The 19,667-nt window shown below is 59.2% G+C and overlaps 2 protein-coding genes across 11 annotated transcripts; one reads left to right on the top strand and one right to left on the bottom strand.

Annotated features, from left to right (window-relative positions):
* Nucleotides 1-116: 116 nt before the first annotated feature.
* RUNDC3A (RUN domain containing 3A) lies at nt 117-10,508 on the top strand. 5 transcript variants are annotated; one of them, XM_032279408.1, is made up of 11 exons: nt 117-866; nt 4,512-4,627; nt 4,981-5,129; nt 5,293-5,378; nt 6,312-6,401; nt 6,505-6,585; nt 6,731-6,896; nt 7,012-7,169; nt 8,246-8,383; nt 8,479-8,585; nt 9,918-10,508. In XM_032279408.1, the coding sequence occupies exons 1-11, from the start codon at nt 760-762 to the stop codon at nt 10,058-10,060; spliced, it is 1,341 nt and encodes a 446-aa protein (XP_032135299.1). In that variant the 5' UTR covers nt 117-759; the 3' UTR covers nt 10,061-10,508. The 5 variants fall into 5 exon arrangements, with proteins under 5 accessions (XP_032135299.1, XP_032135301.1, XP_032135300.1 ...); XM_032279410.1 differs by having other exon boundaries at nt 347-866; nt 4,996-5,129; XM_032279409.1 differs by having other exon boundaries at nt 347-866; nt 4,993-5,129.
* A 661-nt stretch (nt 10,509-11,169) lies between these two features.
* On the bottom strand, nt 11,170-16,473 carry SLC25A39 (solute carrier family 25 member 39). Of its 6 annotated transcripts, none has more exons than XM_032279415.1 (12): nt 16,455-16,473; nt 14,944-15,043; nt 14,765-14,824; nt 14,284-14,328; nt 13,895-14,028; nt 13,197-13,264; nt 12,931-13,055; nt 12,599-12,772; nt 12,186-12,295; nt 11,918-11,999; nt 11,759-11,839; nt 11,170-11,674 (listed from the first exon to the last, which is right to left on the bottom strand). In XM_032279415.1, exons 2-12 carry the CDS (start codon nt 15,026-15,028, stop codon nt 11,559-11,561), a joined length of 1,080 nt encoding a protein of 359 aa, XP_032135306.1. In that variant the 5' UTR covers nt 15,029-15,043; nt 16,455-16,473; the 3' UTR covers nt 11,170-11,558. The 6 variants fall into 6 exon arrangements, with proteins under 6 accessions (XP_032135306.1, XP_032135307.1, XP_032135304.1 ...); XM_032279416.1 differs by lacking the exon at nt 16,455-16,473 and adding an exon at nt 16,168-16,329 and having other exon boundaries at nt 13,895-14,004; XM_032279413.1 differs by lacking the exon at nt 16,455-16,473 and adding an exon at nt 16,168-16,327.
* Between the last annotated feature and the right edge of the window lie 3,194 nt (nt 16,474-19,667).

Raw genomic sequence — 19,667 nt, 5'->3', positions numbered from 1 at the left:
GCTGGTGCAGGCGAGTCCAGCCCAGGCACAGACAGACACGCAGATGCGCAGTCTCTAGGGCTGCTCCTTAGCCTCCTGGGTTAGCAGTCGGGGGCCACCTGCGCTCTCTGCACGCAGCCCTCGCCTCCCGGAGAAAGCCGAGGCTGAATGGGTGGGGGGCGGGGCAGGGACGAGGGTCCCTGAGGTGAGAAACTCCTGTCTTCAGGCGGCGGGGGAGATCAGAGACCCCACGGAGCTCAGGTCAGAAACAAGGGAGCAGAGAGGTCGGAGCCAGACTCGAGGCCAAGCGAGGCGAAGAGAGGAATCTCGGGCCTTGAGTGTGGGGGTGGAGGACAGGCCCCCTGCTCCTCCTTCCAATCTCTGCCTCTCCTGGGGACCCCCTCCGCCCTCCCAGGGGCCCCGGCTCTTCCCCCTCCCCCCAGACCCTGCACCCTCTGCGGATTGGTCCTCAGACAGCTGGGGGCGGGGCCCGAGGGCCCTGACGTCACTGGCTGAGGTGGGGCGGGCGGCTGGAGGAGGGGGTGACGGGGCCTGGCTCAGCACCTCGGAGAGCTCCCTCCCCGGCCTTGTTTTGCTCTGGCATCGCCGCCGGGGGAGGGAGCGAGGGGGCCGGACACTGGGCGCTGAGGCAGGGGGATGGCCATGGAAGGGTCGAGGGGCACCGGTGGGCAGAGGGCCCAGCCGTGATCCAGCGACGGGTTTGGGGCGCCGGGCAGGGTGGGGGGCAGCGGACGGCGGCAGCAGTGGCCGCACATCTGGATGGAAGCGAGCTTTGTCCAGACCACCATGGCTCTGGGGCTGTCCTCCAAGAAAGCGTCCTCCCGCAACGTGGCCGTGGAGCGTAAGAACCTGATCACCGTGTGCAGGTGGGCACCGCTGGCGGGAGGGGGCTGGGTGGTCAGGGAGCGGGGTTGGGGTGGACTGCGGAAACCCAGACTGAGCGCTGCCGCGGAGAAAAGGGAGGGGAGCAAAGGGTCGAGAAGAATGCGTCCACTATCCCTCCCAGGCCCAGAACCCAAAGTGGGGCTGCAGTCTGTTCCCTATCCTTCTAGGCCAAGCCAGGCCTATGTTGGGGCCTGGCCCTTGGGGGGGTGAGGGGTGTTTAATTGGCACTGCAGCTTCCTGTGAGAACCAGGAAGTGACACTGTGTGAGGGGGAGGGGTGGGGATGCCTGGCTCCCTTGCCAGGGAGTGGGGCAGGATGGGCACAGGGGACCCTGTGGGGAGATAAATGCCCTCCAAGCATACCCTCATTGCCACCCCTGTCAAACTGGCCTCTTTGGGGTGGGGCTCTCCAATGCTCAGATTCTGGAGCAGGGATGGCCCAGGTCAACTGGGTATGGGGGCAGAGCCCATGAATCCCTCCAGGGAAGGGTGAGGGGCACCGCCCAAGACATGGGAAGGACAAGAGCCTGGGTTCCGGGTTCAAGGGGAGAATATCAGGAGGGCAGGGCCATTGATCTTCGAGGGTGGAACGGTTGCAGGGTTGGAAAGATTCTCCACATTTGTGGGGCCCAGGAAGTGATCCTGTCCACTTCAGCCCTGCAGTGACTCACCCTCCCTGCCCTGCCCCAAAACCTGGGCATGGCCAGCTGCTCAGCCACTCCCCCTGCAGCCCACACCTGCACTCTCCTCTGGCGCTGAGATCCTTTGCAAGCTGCAGCCTCCCCTGGCCCCCATGCCTACCAGGTATTGCCCTGTCAGGGCAGGGTGCTTCTGGAGGCAGGGCTCAGTCTTCCCTCACCAGCCCCACCTGCCTACACATAGGCCATAGCAGAGCTGAAGCCCACCTAATGCCCTGAGGCCCATTAGTGCCCACCTGATATCCTGACTCCTGGCTCCCATAGCTCCTTCCAGGTTCCTGGGAACACACCAGCCATGCTGCATCTGTCTCCCAGCATCTTATCCCTAGGGCCCAGCACAGTGCTGTGCACATCAGACCTCTGCAGAAATGCCTGGAACATTAAGGAAGGAGAGAGTGCAACAATGGCCCAGTCCACAGTGCAGGGCACTGCCATGACCCTCATTCCTCACAACCCCTGCCAGTGTGCTGTAAAACAAAGGCTTCTGTCTTTGGGGCCAGGTGGTCCTAGGTTCAAGCTCTTACTCTGTCAGCTTTAGCTGTGCAACCTTGGGGAGGTCTCTTAACCACTCTGGGCCTCGGGTGCCCTGTTATCCCCATTTTAGATGTCACAGCAACACCAAAGAATGGTAATGGCATCATCCATGTAAAGCCTAGCTCAGTGCATGGCACACAGAAAGAGCCCTGTCCTAATGACATGCTCCCTGTCCCTCTCTGCTCTTGACTTGCTAGGCTCCTCTTTTTTCTCTTGCCTGCCAAGGTAGCTGAGCCTCTTGAGTATGTGGGGAGAATGAGGGAACTCTCCTTGGCCTAGGCGGGAGAAGTTTGAGTGGGCTGAAGGTGGCTTAGGACTTGGGGGAAGGATAGAGTTTTGGGGGATCAGGGATGTGACAAAGACTCAGTAATCCCCAGGCCCCTCCTGCCTCATCACTGTCACATGGTTTGCCTCCAGCTCCCAGAACAGTTCCCTTTAGCAGGCCGTGGGCTCCCCTGGGCCCTGGCCTCCCTGTCTCCATGGTAACCTGCAGCAGCCACTGCATCTCCTATCAGAAAGCACGCCATGGGGCTCCCGGGGCCAATGACCACCTCTGTGGCACCCCTGAAGACAGATACCAGATGGCTGCCACACTGAACCCAGTCCAGGCCCCATCAAGGTCTGACCCAGATGACCAGGAGAAATCAAGCTGCAGGAGGGTGGGCATAGTGAAGCTGGGATAATGCTCCAAACACAGGCTGGCTCTCAGCAGGGCAGCCTTCCCAGCCACGGCCCTGTTCCTCACCATCCCTGCCCAGCAGCCTGTAGGCACCTACCTACCTTCTCCCAGCCCTGCCTGGGCTCTCAACCAAAATTTAATGAGGCAGGTACGATCGTTCCCATTTGCATTTGGCAACAGGGGCCTCAGAGAGGGGCCCAAGGCCATGTGAGTGTCACAGGGGAACAGGATCTGAATCCAGCAGCCTGCCTCCCTTCAGTGCAACCCCAAGACTGACCTGGCTCTGATCTGACACCAGATCAACTCCAAGTCCAAAAGGAAGGAGGGCAAGGGCTCAGCTATGCAATTGGCCTGATAGCCGCAGAGGTCAGTGCTCAGGGGCTGGAGACTTGCAGAGTAGAGGACGAAGGGCAGTGGAGCAGAGGCTGCTCCAGGCCTTGGTCATCATGACAGCTGCCAGGAGGCCGCAGATGTAGCAGAAAGAGCAGGGGCTTCAGAATCAGAATCAGACATACCTGCTTGAGTCCTCATAAGCCATGTGACTCTGAACAGATCAGTCAGCCTCTTGGACCATCAGTTTCTTTACCTGTAAAATGGGGATGAGAGTGATAATAATGGGATCTACCTCTCAGGGCTGTGGTGAGCATGGGCAAGGTAATGCGTGCAAAGTACTGTGCTTGGCATATTATAGGGCTTGATAAATATAAGAAGAAAAAGACATTTCCAAGCAGCTCCCATATCCCTGGACACCCCACCCCTGCTCTGCCACCCACAACAGGGAAGTCATGGGATGTTAGAAACTGTGTCCTCTCCCCTGCCCCACTCCACTGCAGGGATGGCAGGTGGAGATTGCAGGGGTAGCAACTGCAGAGGGAGCCTGAGGTTTAGACAGCATTGGAGAAGGGGCCACTGCATGGCTTCAGTCCTTCAGCCCCACAGGCTTCCCTTGGCTCCCTTCCTTCCTGAGAAGCCAGGCCCCCAAGCCCCTTCCAGGGTTCTGCTGCCAGTGCCCCCTCCTGCCCTGTGTCTGTGTCAGGCCCACACCCTGCACCTCCCTGCCCCGCCCCCGCCCAGCTCTGCACTGCCTGGTTCTGGGCAGCTGGTGTGTGGGAGGCCAAGCTGGGAAGGAAAAGGGGGAAGGGAGTGTCTGTGTGCTAGGAGCCCACCTGGCCACCTGCGCATGCCCACACTCCACGTGCACAGTGCCAACTCACATGCCCTGGCACAGGTGACCCCATCCCCAAAAGGGACTGAAGGTTGTTCCAGCAATCACAGAAGACAGCTCAGGGTGGGGCACACACCGGCTTCTAACACGTAGTTGACCCTGGCCTCGAACACACAGACTCTGAAGGGCAGTCCGGGGGAAGGGGCTCGGGGACTGCCCCCAGCTTGTGGCACCTCATCCTCCTATTGTTTCAGCCCCTCTCGCCCCTTGCTCCTGAAGCTTCCTTTCTCTGGCTGTCACCTCTCCTGTCACTCATTTTGTCAATCAGTCTCCCACCTGTCACCCTCCCTCCCCACCAGCCACCCTCTCACTCCACATGACCCAGTACCTCTGTGGTCACTGTAGCCTCAGCTGTCTCCCTGCTCCCTCTGCCCACCCCCACATCCATGCCCTTCCTGACCTCTGCTGTGCTGGTGCTCCCTTCCTCTGCCTCCATCGCCTGTCTCCTCACCTGACGCCCCACTACCCCATCTCCCCACCTCGCCACCCAGGTTCTCTGTGAAAACACTGCTAGAGAAGTACACAGCGGAGCCCATCGATGACTCATCAGAGGAGTTTGTCAATTTTGCAGCCATTTTAGAGCAGATCCTCAGCCACCGCTTCAAAGGTGGGCCCAGGTTCCCTCCCCCTATGGTCCAGCCCTCCCAATTCCCAGCCTTTAGCTCCCAGCTGCCCCGCTCTGATACACTCCATGGACTCTGAACCCCCTGATTGACCCTGGCCCCCACCTGGGCCATGCAGAGAAGCTCATGTACAGATCTGGGAAGAGGGAGAGGCCTTTGGCCTACAATTCCCATCAGTGGGCAAGCTATGTGCTGGGGTGCCCGCTGCATATACGCATGTGAGTGCACATACCTTTGTCGGGGGAGGCTGCTTATACTTATGCATGGGAGTTCCCCAATACACGGTCCCTCTCCAAACTCCCTGGTCTTGCTGAGCCCCCTCCCTGCCCTGGCTCAGCCTGTGCCCCAGCAGGTCCAGTGAGCTGGTTCAGCTCAGATGGGCAGCGCGGCTTCTGGGACTATATCCGGCTGGCCTGCAGCAAAGTGCCCAACAACTGTGTGAGCAGCATCGAGAACATGGAGAACATCAGCACAGCCCGGGCCAAGGTGAGGGGCCTGGAGCAGGCAGCTGCTCTCTGCTCTGGACACAGGGGGCCTTCCTGTTTCTTGGTCCTCACCCGCTGTCCACAGCCCAGGGGAGAAGGGCCACACCTGATGCTGGATACACGAGTCCCTCTGGGGCAGCAAGTAAAGGTAACATGCTTTCCAGGGCCGGGCATGGATCCGGGTGGCACTGATGGAGAAACGCATGTCAGAATACATCACCACAGCTCTGCGGGACACCCGGACCACCAGGTCAGACTTTACAGGCAGCTCGGACCACAGGTCTCAGGGTGCATCTGCATTGCCCAAACACAGCTGATCCTCAAGTTCCTGCAGCACCCTTCAGTTCCTGGACTACAAGTCCCAGCACCAGCCTGTACAGCTGATTTCTCCCTTCCAGGCTGGCCTGCAGTCCCAAGGCAAACTTTACTCACCACCACCATCACTTGCAAGTCGAATCTGGTGCCCATTATCCACCATCATTGCCCAGCACACTCCACCCTGGCATGCCCCTGGATTAGCCTCAGCCATGCAGCATCGCATGTGCTGGCTTGCTGCATGACCTACAACACAGCCGTTCTGGCTCTCCAAACAATGGCAGCAGTTCTGTACTTGCTATCCACAGACACGGAGTCCCTGCGTGGGGAGTTCAACTCCTGCACCATGGGTTCGAAGGGAGGTTGGGTGCCTGAGGCAGGGGGTTACAAGGTGAAATGTGCCTGTGTGTCCAGGTGCATCTGAAGCTGTCTGGGTATGGCGAAGGGCACGTACCTTGCCCTCCCAAATGGCCGCACTCAGCCTGATGTTTTTGCTGCATTTGATTCCTTAGTCTACACATTTCAGGGCTCAAGTCAACACGTTTTTTTTGTTGTTGTTGTTTTTTTAGGTACCTACTATATACCAAGCACTAAGATTAAGACTCATTTCCGGATGTGAAGGGTCTGGGTAACCCAGTACTTGATGAGGAAAGGGTAGCTCAGGGGGAGGAGTTGACTCAGGAAACACCCATTCTAGGTGATGGGGCCACGGTTGGAGCCCCAGGCTGAGGGGGGAGAGAGGCTCCAGGCCTGCAGGCTGATCAGGAAGGAGAATCAGCCTTCCTTCAAGAGGGGGTGGCAGTAAGCCAACAACAGCAGCCCTGAGGGGGCTCCAGCGCCTGCTGCACCATCCTCTGCCTCCCCACAGACGGTTCTATGACTCTGGGGCCATCATGCTGCGGGACGAAGCTACCATCCTCACGGGAATGCTGATCGGACTCAGCGCCATCGACTTCAGGTGGGGTCTGCCTGGCGCGGTGGTGGAGGAGGCTGTTTCTCCCGCAAATCTCCCAACCCAACCCCTCATACCCACCCCCAATCCTGTGACTCCTCTACCCCAGCTTCTGTCTAAAGGGGGAAGTCCTGGACGGGAAGACCCCCGTGGTTATCGATTACACACCCTACCTAAAGTTCACACAGAGGTGAGCGGCTCCACGACTGCAGCGGGGCGGGGACGGGCCCCCGGGGACAACCTGGGGACGTCCTGGTCCCACCGCCCTCGGGGGCCAGCGCGGACGCGTGGGGGGAGGGGAGGGACCGCCCGTGCCCACTGCTCCCTCCCCCAAGCTACGACTACCTGACCGACGAGGAGGAGCGGCACAGCGCCGAGAGCAGCACGAGCGAGGACAACTCGCCCGAGCACCCGTACCTGCCGCTCGTCACCGACGAGGACAGCTGGTACAGCAAGTGGCACAAGATGGAGCAGAAGTTCCGCATCGTCTACGCGCAGAAGGTGCGCGACGCTGGCGGGTCGGGGCGGGGGAGCCGGGCATCCCGGGGCGGGGCGGGGACGAGGGCCACTGCCGGGACGTCCTCCCCGCCGCCCGAGCTGAGCCTGCGCCTCGCAGGGCTACTTGGAAGAGCTGGTGCGTCTGCGCGAGTCGCAGCTGAAGGACCTGGAGGCGGAGAACCGGCGGCTGCAGCTGCAGCTGGAGGAGGCGGCGGCGCAGAACCAGCGCGAGAAGCGGGAGCTGGAAGGCGTGATCCTGGAGCTGCAGGAGCAGCTGTGAGCGCACCGCCTGCCCTGACCCCTGACCCCTGATCCCGGCCGCCCCGACCACATCACCGGGTGAACCCCATCTTCATCTCTATCGACTCTAACATCACCCGACACGAGCACCCACCTCTCCAGCATCGACCCACTGATCCAGCCAGCTCCACCCCGAGATGCCCACAATGCCTAACATTGCCCTCAGCATAAGATCCAGTAACAGGGCCGGGCGCGGTGGCTCACGCCTGTAATCCCAGCACTTTGGGAGGCCGAGGCGGGTGGATCACAAGGTCAAGAGATCGAGACCATCCTGGTCAACATGGTGAAACCCCGTCTCTACTAAAAATACAAAAAATTAGCTGGGCATGGTGGCGCGTGCCTGTAATCCCAGCTACTCAGGAGGCTGAGGCAGGAGAATTGCCTGAACCCAGGAGGCGGAGGCTGCGGTGAGCCGAGACGGCGCCATTGCACTCCAGCCTGGGTAACGAGAGCGAAACTCCGTCTCAAAAAAAAAAAAAAAAAACAGTGACACCAACAGCCAGCGCCCCACTTCACCCTCATTTACCCTTCAGCTAGAGTGGCCATCTACCCTTACTGCAGGGCCCCCGACATCACTCACCAGGACCTGCAGTGTTGCTCTGCAACCTTCAACGCGACTGCACACGTCCCAGAGTTCAGCGCTTCACTCACCTGCACCACAGGCTCACTGATCGTCATCACCCACTGTGACCCCGGCCTCACTTCTCCCCTAAGCCTTTCCATCACCCTGATCTTGTGGCATGATCCCCAAGACAACCTTACCCTTCAGGGATTCCCACACTATTCTCCACTGACACCTGCATCACCCCAACTGACCCTACAACACTGCACCATTCCCTCCAACTCCCAGTATTTGTGCACGAATCCCTGTCACCCCTCCACTCCAGTACCACCTCCACTTCCTCCCGGGATCTGCCCCACTGACCCCAACACTGTATCCCCATTTTTGCCACTCAGAATTCATGCCTTACCCCTCCCTCATCCCCTTGCTGAATCTCCCTTCCTCACTTCTCCTACTTCCAGCCAGGCCTGACTCCTCCTCCCCCTCCCAGGACAGGTCTGATCCCCAGTGACCACGCACCCCTGGCCCAGGGTTCTAAGGAGCTCACTACACCCCTGGTCAACCAATGGCCTTCACTGGGAACACTCAATGGGACCGAGGGTGCCAGCAATTCCAAGCCCTACCGGAGGTAAGCCCCAGCCAGGTGCAATAGGGCCTGAGAATGGGTCGGCCTGGGGAGGAAGGGCTTCCTCTACCAGCACACCAGCTCTCGCTCTGCCGCAGACACAGCTTCATGAGCACGGAGCCGCTGTCAGCTGAAGCCAGTCTGAGCTCGGACTCCCAGCGCCTGGGAGAGGGCACACGGGACGAAGAGCCCTGGGGTCCCATCGGTGAGCTCCCCAACCCAACACCCAGTACTCCTCCAGGAATGGCTAAGGCAAGGCCCTGGGGCCTGGAGGCAGGTCCTAGCCCATTCCCTCATTCATTCTCTCAGCCTTTTCTTTTTTTGAGATGGCATTTCACTGTTGTCCAGGCTGGAATGCAGTGGCACAATCTCAGTTCATTCCAACCTCCACCTCCTGGGTGCAAGCATTCCCTTGCCTCAGCCTCCCAAGTAGCTGGAATTAAAGGTGCCCACCACCACGCCCAGCTAATGTTTATATTTTTAGTAGAGGCATTTCACCATGTTGGCCAGGCTGGTCTCAAACTTCTGACCTCAAGTGATCCACCCGCCTCGGCCTCCCAAAGTGCTGGGATTACAGGTGTGAGCTACTGCACCCAGCCTCGCTCAGCCTTTCTTGAGGGATTAGCACAGCAATTAAGAGCTTGCTTTGGGGTGTCATGCAGAACCTAGCACAAATCCTGGCTGTGCCTCCTCTGACCATGTGAGTTTGGTCAATCACTTTACCTCGATGAGTCCATTCTTTGTAAAATGGGGATGTTGGTAATCACCAGTGTTGTATGATGAGGGCTCAGTGGCTTTTTGGTGTCATGACATCCTCAGGGGGCTCATAAACTCTTGGAGAACTCCTCAGACTAATTTGCTCTTATCTCATGCACACTGTGAACTACTTGCCTGACCCTTGTTTCCCCCTTCTCTTTGGCTGCCAGGAAGCTCAGAGCCAAATTAGTGGCTCCCTTCGAGCGAATGCCCAGGACTTCAACGCATGCACTTTGTGTTGACCTCATCCCTGGCTTCACCTTGGTTTTTCCCATCCTAGTTTTCTCTGTGCCTGGATTGCCCATCTTTTCTTTTTTATAAGCAACCACACTGTATTGGATGACCCTAGATCTTCTTTGAGACAAGGCAGGCTGTGGCCATGTAGCCCCATCACACTGTGTTTGTGATTGTCTGTGTGTCTGTCTCCCCCACCAGACTGTGAGCTCCATGAGGGCAGGGACCGTGTCTTGTCCGTTCTCTGTATCCCCAGTGCTTGGAACAGAGCGAGTGCTCACTGTGTATTTAATAAATGGACAAAGAGAGAGGATGACCCTCAGGGGGAGACAGAGACATCCAGTGACAATTACAATACAGTGTCCCCAGCACCATCCCTGGTACAGGCAGGTGCTTAACCATGATGTACCTGAAAATGGCAAATGCTCTGGAATAGATCAAGGCTTCTTAGGGGGTGACTTGAGGGCTGCCCCTCCACTGCCCACCCCTCTACCAACTTGCACACATGCAGACTGGCCCCCCGGCCTCACCCGCCCTCTCTCCCCAGGAAAGGACCCCACGCCCTCCATGCTGGGCCTCTGCGGCTCCCTGGCCTCCATCCCCAGCTGCAAGTCCCTGGCGAGCTTCAAATCCAACGAGTGCCTGGTGAGCGACAGTCCTGAGGGCAGTCCAGCACTGAGCCCCAGCTGAGGAACGGCGTGGGCAGTGCCAGCCCCACCTGCCAGGGGCCATGGACACCTGCCACCTTTCTTCAACAAGAGCCCCCCAGTCCAGGCTATCCTTCCCGAGAACGCTGCCTGCCCAGCCAGGGCTCTCTTGGGGAAGATCCCCTCTGCTTGCCTTAGCTTCCTGCCTGTGGTGGCAGGGGCTGCGGAGGGAAGCCGGCTGGGCCAGGAGGCAGGGGTGCCCAAGCCACAGGAAGCCCCTGGGGAAGTCTGCTCCATTCTTCCGGTGACCCTGGCACTCCTTCACTCATCTCCCCCACCCCCCAGCCCCAAGGCTGGTTGACCAGCTTCCACACTCCCATCTCCCAGTCCCTAGCCTCTCTGTCTGTCCATGTACGCTCTGGAGTCACTCCTTCCTAGCCCCCAGGCAAGAGCTCTGCGGGGGATCAGGCAAATAAAAACCAGAGGACTGAGGGCAGCCTTGTATGTGGGGGGCTGGGGCTGGGGCAGGGCCCAGTCCTGAGGTCCAAAGGAAGTACAGCCAGTGCCTGGCCCACAAGCAAGGTCAGGCGGCATAGCATGTCCTGTGGGGGCAGGCAGGCCAGCACTCAGGGAACGGGTGGCTTCTGTGTTGTGTCTGAAATATTAGATCTGCCCAGGGCAGGCCCAAGACATGCAAGTGCCCCCAAAACCCAACAGCCTTTAAGAAATCAATCAACCCCAGGCTGAGAAGAGACAGAGCCCACCAGGGGCAGGATAGAGGCACACCCTGGTGGGGCCAGTGCCCTGTGCTGGCCTCAGCAATGGCACTTTGGCCCAAAGCTGCAGACCCCTCGGTTAGGCCAGAGCCTGGCAGTTAAGCAACCCTCACTCCTCTGCTGTCACTTAAGGTTCCCTTAAGGAGAGGTGTCATCATCCCCATTCTAACCCTAACATGGCAGGTCCCCAAAGGGACCTCACCCCCAGGATGTCTACCTGTGGTCCCCCACACTCTAGGTCTTCACCCCGACTGACTCTCGCTAGGCTGGAGGGGTCCTCTTCATGGGTGCCACCCTGGGCAGCCAAACCAGCACCAGGGTCCCTCCCAGGCCTCCCTCACCAGCCACCCCAGGCCCCAGAGGCACAGGCACCAGGCAGAAGTTCATCATCTTTAGATTTAGGAATTAACAAGGGTCAGGGAGACTACACCAGGCTGAGGGTTTCTTGGCTCCTGGAAACAGGCCCAGCTACAGCAAACACAGGGAAACATGAAGGGGGCAGCGGGAAGATTTGGTCTTGAACTTGGGGAGTGGGAAAGTCATGATCCCCACGACTGGAACAGCAGGAATAAGCTGCATCTGAGGAAGGCCAGGGCCACCCAGAGGGGCAGCCCTACCCTTGGGCTTGTCACCAGGAGGAAAGGTAAACAAGTCCCCTCCCTCAGTGCTGGGGAAAAGGCACTTGGCTGGGTCTCCTCCTGCCCTCTCCCCATCCGTGGAGAGCCGGGGTCCTTGCTAGCCGGGGTCCTTGCTTCCCTGCCCCTTTCAGGCGCCCAGAAGCCGGTCCTGGTTGAGCCTCTGGAAGAAGCTTTTGCCGAACTCATAGGTGCTGATCATGATGGCGCAGGAGGGGGCAGCCTTGATGATCCGAGGAAGGAAGCCTGTGGTGGGGGGGAGCCCGGGTCAGGGGTGAGGGGTCAGGGTCGCAGCCCCTGCCCCCCCCAACCCCAACACCACACACTGACCTGCAAAGAGTCCCCTGGTGCCCGACTCGGCCCGGATCCTCCGCAGCAGCAGCCAGGTGGAGTCCACGTGCAGGGGTGTCACTGCAGACACGAGGCTGGCTCAGTGAGACGCCATTCGGGACCCCGCCTGCCCCCTGCCATGCCAGTCTGGGTCCTCACCTCTCACAGCCTCCATCGCTCCTAGTGCAACCTGGCGTTGGGTCTTCACCACGTCAAAGGGTAGAGTCAGCACGGCAGCCACCTGGTCAGGGGGCAGGGGGAGGGCTCAGCTCCACTCCCAGGACCCCAGCCCTGCCTCCCAGGAGGCTCCTTTGGCTGGGAGGAACAAAGGCCTCATAGGGTCTGCTTCTGGCAGCTCCAAAAACCCTCAGGCTCCCCCTCCCATGGGAGACCTCTGTTGGCCTCGCCTCCAGCCCAGTCCACTCACCGTCCCTGAGATGCCACCAGCCACAAAGCTCATGCCCACGGAAGTCTGGTCCTTTGGCCTGAGCCCATTCAGCCATCTCTTCACCAGCTCATAGTTGAACCAGTATAGGGCTTGGGGTGGGGGGTGCATTGATTAGAGATGGGGAGGGCAAGGAGGTGGGCCCAGACCTTCCATCTTCCACTGCCACCACTCCCTCCCAGCTGAGTCTTGTCTGCTACATGCAGCTTGGGAGCAGGCTCTCTGCAGGAATTGCCTCCTCACAGCCTGGGCAAATACTCACAGATGAGAAATGCACAGCTCAGAAAAGCTAAGTGACTTCACGGTCACTAGTCACAAAGCTGGGACTTGGCCTTAGACCCTCTGTGCCTCACTCCAGGGTTCCCTTACCCACCCGCCACACCCTGGGTGCCTACCTGAGAAGGGCACATCTCGAAGGGCAGTGGGACCCCAGCCCAGCCACAGCGAGCGCCAGCCACCCTGAGCCACAGCAGTTCGAACACAGGCACCCAGCTCCCGGTACGACACGTGCTGAGCCTGCAGCTTTGTCCGCATGAGCTCCAGGGGGCTGATCACAGTCACGGTGCCCACTGTGGGGAGCGTGGGAGTGACAGTGGGGAGAAGTCAGGTCACCTAGAATATTCCTCCCACCCCCAGGCTGGCAGAGGTTGGGGCTGGGAGCTGGGACTGACTGGGCTTGGGCAGAGGTGGGGACAGAGGGAGGTCAAAGGCCCAAGAGTATGCTTACAGCGGGCCAGCGCGCCAGCCACCATGGGTGCGTAGAGTTCAGAGGTCAGGGCTCGACCACACAGGAAGGCCTTGAGTTGGTCATAAGCAGTGAAGTAGATGGCAGTAGCTGGCACAGTCATCACCCTGGGGATATGGAGAGAGGTTAGCAGGGACTCCCAAGGGGACCCAAACTTTTGAAGCATCGCCTGCCCTACCCAGCCATTTAGCAGGGAGCAAGGGATCAGGAGCTACCAGAAGAGAGCGGTGTGGGACCCGGCTACTCACAGGGTGGCGGGGAGGCCACTCCAGAGGGTCCGGGTGCCCTCGTGCCTCACGATCTTCACGAAGGCGTCCTGGCCAAGCAGGCACCAGCCCAGGGGAAGAGAAGGGACACAAGTGAGGTGTCTGCGATGGGGCTGGCCTGGGCTGGGCCTCTGCCTGATGCCCTCAGCCTCTGTCCACAGCCCTCAGGCCTCTCTGCCTGTACACGTGCAGTATCCCAGTTGGGTCCAGGTGGACACGTGGTCACCCTTCAAAAACCTCATGGAGCCCAGTGATGGTGGCTCACACCAGTAATCCCAGCCAGCACTTTGGGAGGCCACGGCGGATGGATCACTTGAGGCCAGGAGTTGGAGACCAGCTTGGCCAACATGGCAAAACCCTGTCTCTACTAAAATACAAAAATTAGCAGCGGGTGGTGGTGCACGCCTGTAATCCCAGCTACTTGGGAGGCTAACGCAGGAGAATCACTTGAACCTGGGAGGTGGAGGTTACAGTGAGCCGAGATCACGCCACCGCACTCCAGCCTGGCTGACAGAGCGAGCCTCTGTCTAAAAAGAAAAAAAAAACCTCACGCAGGTACTGCCTTCTCCAGAAGCCCTTCCTGACTGATGGGCTACCTCTGCATGCCTTGCCCTACCCCTTCTCCCCTGGGTCTGCTGCCCAGCCAGGCTCAACTCCTCAGGGACCCAGCTGCTTCTCACCATGGTGCCAGTGAAGCGGGTAGGGTCTTGAAACCAGGTGGCACAGCGGGCACCATTTGGGCACAGGTACAGGGGCTCCAGAACACCATTGCAGTACAGGAGGCACTTCCCTGTGGAATGGAGAGAGGAGGGCACTGGGGAAAGGCAAGGGGGCATTACGACGACAGGACCCTAGAACCTTGCAGGGAGGCAGTGGGCCTGCATCCCTGGAAGGCAGTAGACACCAGGTCCCGATGTGGATGTTCTGGTACAGGTCACAGGACTGGCTGGCGTGACCTGGGGGTGTGTGTTAGTCCATGGCTCTGGAGCCCACTGGTGCCCTGGGGACAGGGACAGGAACTCTCTCTCCCTTGCACCCTCCCAGGCTCCCTGTGGCTTGGGGCACTCACATTTGGTATAGGAGAGGCTCCACAGTCTGGAGGAAGGCGTCAGCTCTAAAATACAAGGCAGCCCCTCAAGTCAGGAGAGCCCCCACCTATCCCAGGGGCCCCATCTCTGGGAGATCTTATTTATTTATTTTTTTGAAATAGAATCTTGCTCTGTCGCCCAGGCTGGAGCACAGTGGCACAATCTCAGCTCACCGCAATCTCCACCTCCCGGTCCAAGCGATTTTCCTGCCTCAGCCTCCTGAGTAGCTGGGACTACAGGTATGTGCCACTATGCCCAGCTAATTTTTGTAGTTTTAGTAGTGACGGGGTTTCACCATGTTAGCCAGGCTGGTCTTGAACTCCTGACCTCTGGTGATCTGCCTGCCTCAGCCTCCCAGACAGAGTGCTAGGATTACAGGCGTGAGGCACCTCGCCTGGCCTCTGGGAGATCTTTCTTTTGCCCAGGCACCACCCCTCACTAGCTCTGGGTTCAGGTACTCACCGCTGGCCACGGAAGGCCGCTGAGACTGTAGGCGAACCTTCACCACGTCCAGGGGTGTCACTGAGGGAGGAAGTGGGTCTGAAGGCTCCTTTCAGGACCCCACCCCCAAGACCACACTGCCTCCAATCTCGGATCTGCGCCATCCACACCTGCCCACACCCCACCTCCCCAGATCTTACTGAAGAGGGAGGTGACCACCGCCCCAGCGCCTGAGGCCACCATTTGCTGGAGGGGGCTGATGCCCCCAGGATCCTGGTCAGTCATTTTGAAGCTTCAGTCCTGAAAACCAAACCTTAGTCAAATGGAGCATTACTCCAGGGACGCCCTGGAAAGGGGACGGGGCCACAGTGAGACTTTCTTTTTTTTTGAGACGGAGCCTCGCTCTGTCCCAGGCTGGAGTGCAGTGGCCCAATGTCGGCTCACTGCAACTTCAGCCTCGTGGATTCAAGCGATTCTCCTGCCTCAGCCTCCTGAGTAGCTGGGACTGCAAGCGCGCCACCATGCCCAGCTAATTTTTGTATTTTTAGTAAAGATGGAATTTCACCATGTTGGCCAGGATGGTCTCAATCTCTTGGCCTCGTGATCCGCCTGCCTAGGCCTCCGAAAGTGCTGGGATTACAGGCGCATGCCACTGCGCCCGGCCCACTATGAGACTTAAACCCGACTTTCACCCACCGCCCTCAGAACATGCACTGCCTCAACAACCCTGGCAATGACCTCTAAAGCAGAGACTGTCTGCCCCCATCAGCAGGGAAAAACTAAGGCTCAGGGAGAGGAGGTGGCCTGCCCAAGGTCACTCGGGAGTGGTTCCGAAGGAAGCTGGGGTTTCAGACATATCGCTCGAAGGCAATGGGGGCCAGGGCAGTTCACTGGTCCGCCTCGCACGTGTTCACTGCGCACCTTCTAAGTGCAGGGGCGGGTTGGGCCCTCGTGGCCAGAAAATTAAAAGTACCCGGGCCGCCCCACTCCAGCACAAAGGCCCTGGGCGGGCACCTGCGAGCCGGTCACTGGGCGTGGAGGGACGGCCGGGCACCGAGAGTGACGTGTAAACAGATCTGATGGCCACGAAGGGCCCGTCGCCTCCTCGGGACTGGGGGCTGGGGTGCTCGGCCCTCCCCGCACGGCCGGACGGGCCAGGCCCGGGGCCGGGAAAAGAAGAGCAGTCCCCGGCCTCCCGCCACAAAATGCAGGCCCGGGTGCAGCCGGGAGAACGGGAAGTAGGGTCAGGGAGCCAGGATCTCCCCGCGACCCTCGGCTACACTCCCGGCCCCGGACCGCGCAGAGCCGCCGCGTGAGGAGAATCACCTCGGCCAGACGGCCCCCAGGACCCGCCCTGGCTCGCAAGGCCGCCCGGAGACCCTCGCTTCCGTCTCCGCCCCCAGCCCCGGCCCAGCGCCGCCTACCTGGTTCTAGGCTGGTGCTCGTGCGGCGCGGCACCCAGGGCCGGGCGGGCCCATACCGGCTCCGCCGCCTGTGCGGGGTCCGCGCGCGCTCGCCCGCCCGCCCGCACCGAGGCAGACGCGGACAGCAGCGGGGTGGGCCCCGCCCCCACACCGAGCCGCGAGGCCCCGCCCCCCGCGGGCCGACCAGCTGCACATCCGGAGTGTCTCCGGCTCCTCCCATTCGCGCCTCCGCCGGGAGCTGCAGCAGTCCCGCCCCCTTGCCGGGGCCGTGCGGGCAGGTTCCATGCCTATCCAGCGCTGAGGCCTGCGGGCCAAGGTCGCGGTCTCCACGTCGCGCTTAACCTGGCAGCAGCAGGCACTTACAGCATCTTTTTTAAGACAGCATCTTTTCAGCCTTGCTCTGTCGCCCAGGCTGGAGTGCAGTGGCGCGATCTAGGCTCACTGCAGCCTCGACCTCCCGGGCTCAAGCGATCCTCCCGCCTCAGCCTCCCGAGTAGCTGGGACCACAGGCGCGCCGCCATGCCCGGCTGATTTGTTAGTTTTATTTTTGTCTCCCTATGTTGCCCAGGCTGGTCTGGAACTCCTGGGATCCAGCGATCTGTCCACCTCGGCCTCGGAAAGTGCTGGGATTCCAGGTATTTTCACCAGCCCCGCCCCGGCCGCGCGCGGCACTGGGGGCCCCAGCGCCTTCCGGACGGCGACCGAAACGCACTAGCCCCTTCCCTGGGGTCCTCAGGTGCGTGGCGGCGGCAGTGAGGGTGAATTCTTCGAGATCGCAGGGAGAACGCACAGTAACGACGAAGTTACTTGCCGGGCTCCCCGCCAAGACTTTACAACTTCGCGGCGACTTCTCCCGCCCGCCTTCGCATCGCCCCCATTTTGCAGGTTACGGAACAGGCCTGCAACTGCAAAACCGCGTTGTAAACCACGGGGCCCCGCGCGCGTGTGGGCCCCTGGGTTGGCCGAGGTACAGCCCGGGCCGGGCAGGCTGGGACGAGAGCAGGTGCGGGGAGCCGAGCGGGCCGTGGGGAGCCGGGTCCCACCTCCGCGTGAACTTGGGCAAATCCCAACCCGCCTCGGTCCGGGAAGACTCCTGCGCAGGGAGGAAGAGCACAGAGAGGGCACCGACGTTTTGGTGTTGGTTGCTCTCGCGTTGTGATTTCTTCTGAGCCTCAGAACTCTTTGCAGTAGGTTATTGCTTAAATAGATTACCCCAGGCTGGGCGCAGTGGCTCACGCCTGTAATCTTAGAGCTTTAGGAGGCAGAAGCGGGCGGATCACCTGAGGTCAGGAGTTCCAGACTAGCCTGGCCAACATGGTGAAACACCGTCTCTACTAAAAATATAAAATTAGCCGGGCGTGGTGGCGCATGCCTGTTAGTCCCAGCTACTCGGGAGACTGAGGCAGGATAGGAGAATCGCTTGAACCCGGGAGGCAGAGGTTGCGGTAAGCCGAGATCGCGCCACTGCACTTCAGCCTGGGCAACACGAGCGAAACTCCGTCTCAAAAAAAAAAAAAAAAAAAAAAAAAAAGGAAGAAAAAAAGAAAGGAAGAAAGATTACAGAAGGTGCGCTGCCGTCTCCGTTCCCGCTTGTTAGGGAGGCATTTTCTCCAGGCCAGCCCCGTACCCCAGGCCCTACCACACACCTCGTGTTTAGAACTTTTGCGCCACCGTGCTTCCTTGTCCTAACAGAAACCAGCATGGGGTCCTAGCCTGCGCCTTTAAGGAGGGTAGGCCACGGCTTCGACGTCACCGCCTTCCCCGCCCCTCAGGCCCCAACTGGTAGCGTCCGGCGCTGGAGCTGCCCAGTCAGCCGGCGCTGGCCGGGTTAGCACGTGGACGCCGAGGGGCCAACTATCAGCTTTCCCTGAGACGATGCCTTTGGTCTCTCCCACAGCTCGGAAACCCCAGCTTGGGGGCGGGGACAGTGCAATCTGTGGCCTGTAAAGCGGACGCTGGGCAAAAGGGCCGGAGAGCAGGCGTCCTTTCCATTCCCTACCTCAAACTGAGTTCAGAAGTGACACGACATAATTTTATAAACTATAGGTTAAGGCCGGGCCCCCTGGCTCACCCCATGTAATTCCAGCACTTTGTGAGGCCGAGGTGGGCGGATCACCTGAGCTCAGGAGTTCGAGACCAGCTTGATCAACATGGCGAAACCCCATCTCTACTAAAAATACAAAAATTAGCCAGGCGTGGTGGTCTGTGCTTGTAATCCCCGTTACTCGGGAGACTGAGGCTGGAGAATCGCTTGAGCCGGAGAGGTCTAGAATGCAGTGAGCCGAGAACGCACCACTGCACTCCAAGCCTGGATGACAGAGGGAGACTCCGTCTCGAAAAATAACAAATAAGTAAATAAATAGGTCAAGGTGAGAACCTACTCTCCACCAAGCCTCTTTACAACTTCGAAGTTTTGGTTTACTGAACAGAGGAGGAAACTGAGGGCCCTTGTGTGTAGTGACTTTCCCTGTGTAGAGTAGAACCCAGACCTTCCCCACACACAGTCTCCCGTTTTACAGAGGGGAAAAGAGAGGTCCCAGAGGTCAAATCGCCCCAAGGTCACTCAAAGAAAGAGTCAGCATTAGACTGCCCGCGTTCCTGAGCCAGATGGGCTTCCTCCCACCCTGTCCAGCCCAGATGCCCTATCCCAGCAGCGCCCTGACCTGGCTTTCCATCTCGCCTGCTTCTTACTAGCAAATGTCTTAAGACCTTTAAGCCTTAGTCTCCCCATTTACAAAGCGAACTAACGGTGATGATAACCCACCTTCCTCTAGGGATTATGTGAGGATTTAATGCATTAATAGCTGTGAAGTACTTAGAGCCCTGACACGTGGCAAGCATTCTATGACAACTACTACTGTTGCTGTATTGTTTTGTTTTTGAGATGGAGTTTCGCTCTTGTTGCCCAGGCTGGAGTGCAATGGTGTAATCTCGGCTCACTGCAACCTCTGCCTCCCAGGTTCAAGCAATTCTCCTGCCTCAGCCTCCCTAGAAGCTGGGATTACAAGTGCCTGCCACCATGCCCAACTAATTTTTATATTTTCAATAGAGACGGGGTTTCACCATGTTGGCCAGACTGGTCTCAAACTACTAACCGCGGATGATCTGCCCACCTCGGCCTCCCAAAGTTCTGGAATTACAGCTGTAAGCCACAGTGCCTGGCCAATACTACTTTGTCAGTGTTAAAATCTCTGGAGTGTGATAACAATAGTTAAATCTGTCTCTACTAAAAATACAAAATTAGGCATGGTTGCGGGTGCCTGTAATCCCAGCTACCCAGGAGGCTGAGGCAGGAGAATCACTTGAACCTGGGAGGTGGCGGTTGCAGTGAGCTGAGATCACAGCACCACTGCACTCCAGCTTGGGTGACAGATCGAGACTCTGTCTCAAAAAAAAGAAAAAAAGAAGAGGGCCGGGCGCGGTGGCTCATGCCTGTAATCTCAGCACTTTGGGAGGCCGAGGCGGGCGGATCACCTGAGGTCGGGAGTTCAAGACCAGCC

This window comes from Sapajus apella, unplaced genomic scaffold, assembly GCF_009761245.1.
Source record: "Sapajus apella isolate SASKATOON/1434 unplaced genomic scaffold, GSC_monkey_1.0 scaffold12, whole genome shotgun sequence".
Lineage (NCBI taxonomy): Eukaryota > Metazoa > Chordata > Mammalia > Primates > Cebidae > Sapajus > Sapajus apella.
This window is presented reverse-complemented; position numbering and strand designations above follow the sequence as displayed.

What these genes read in the sequence shown, in the direction of transcription:
- RUNDC3A (XM_032279408.1), top strand. Translation starts at nt 760, where the DNA reads ATGGAAGCGAGCTTTGTCCAGACCACCATGGCTCTGGGGCTGTCCTCC. An exon ending in TACCTAAAGTTCACACAGAG is followed by an intron (nt 6,586 to 6,730) that starts GTGAGCGGCTCC and finishes CCCTCCCCCAAG; the next exon opens with CTACGACTACCTGACCGACG. An exon ending in AATTCCAAGCCCTACCGGAG is followed by an intron (nt 8,384 to 8,478) that starts GTAAGCCCCAGC and finishes GCTCTGCCGCAG; the next exon opens with ACACAGCTTCATGAGCACGG.
- SLC25A39 (XM_032279415.1), bottom strand. Translation starts at nt 15,028, where the DNA reads ATGACTGACCAGGATCCTGGGGGCATCAGCCCCCTCCAGCAAATGGTG. An exon ending in AGCGATGGAGGCTGTGAGAG is followed by an intron (nt 11,840 to 11,917) that starts GTGAGGACCCAG and finishes TCGTGTCTGCAG; the next exon opens with TGACACCCCTGCACGTGGAC. An exon ending in CACCAGGGGACTCTTTGCAG is followed by an intron (nt 11,675 to 11,758) that starts GTCAGTGTGTGG and finishes CCCCCACCACAG; the next exon opens with GCTTCCTTCCTCGGATCATC.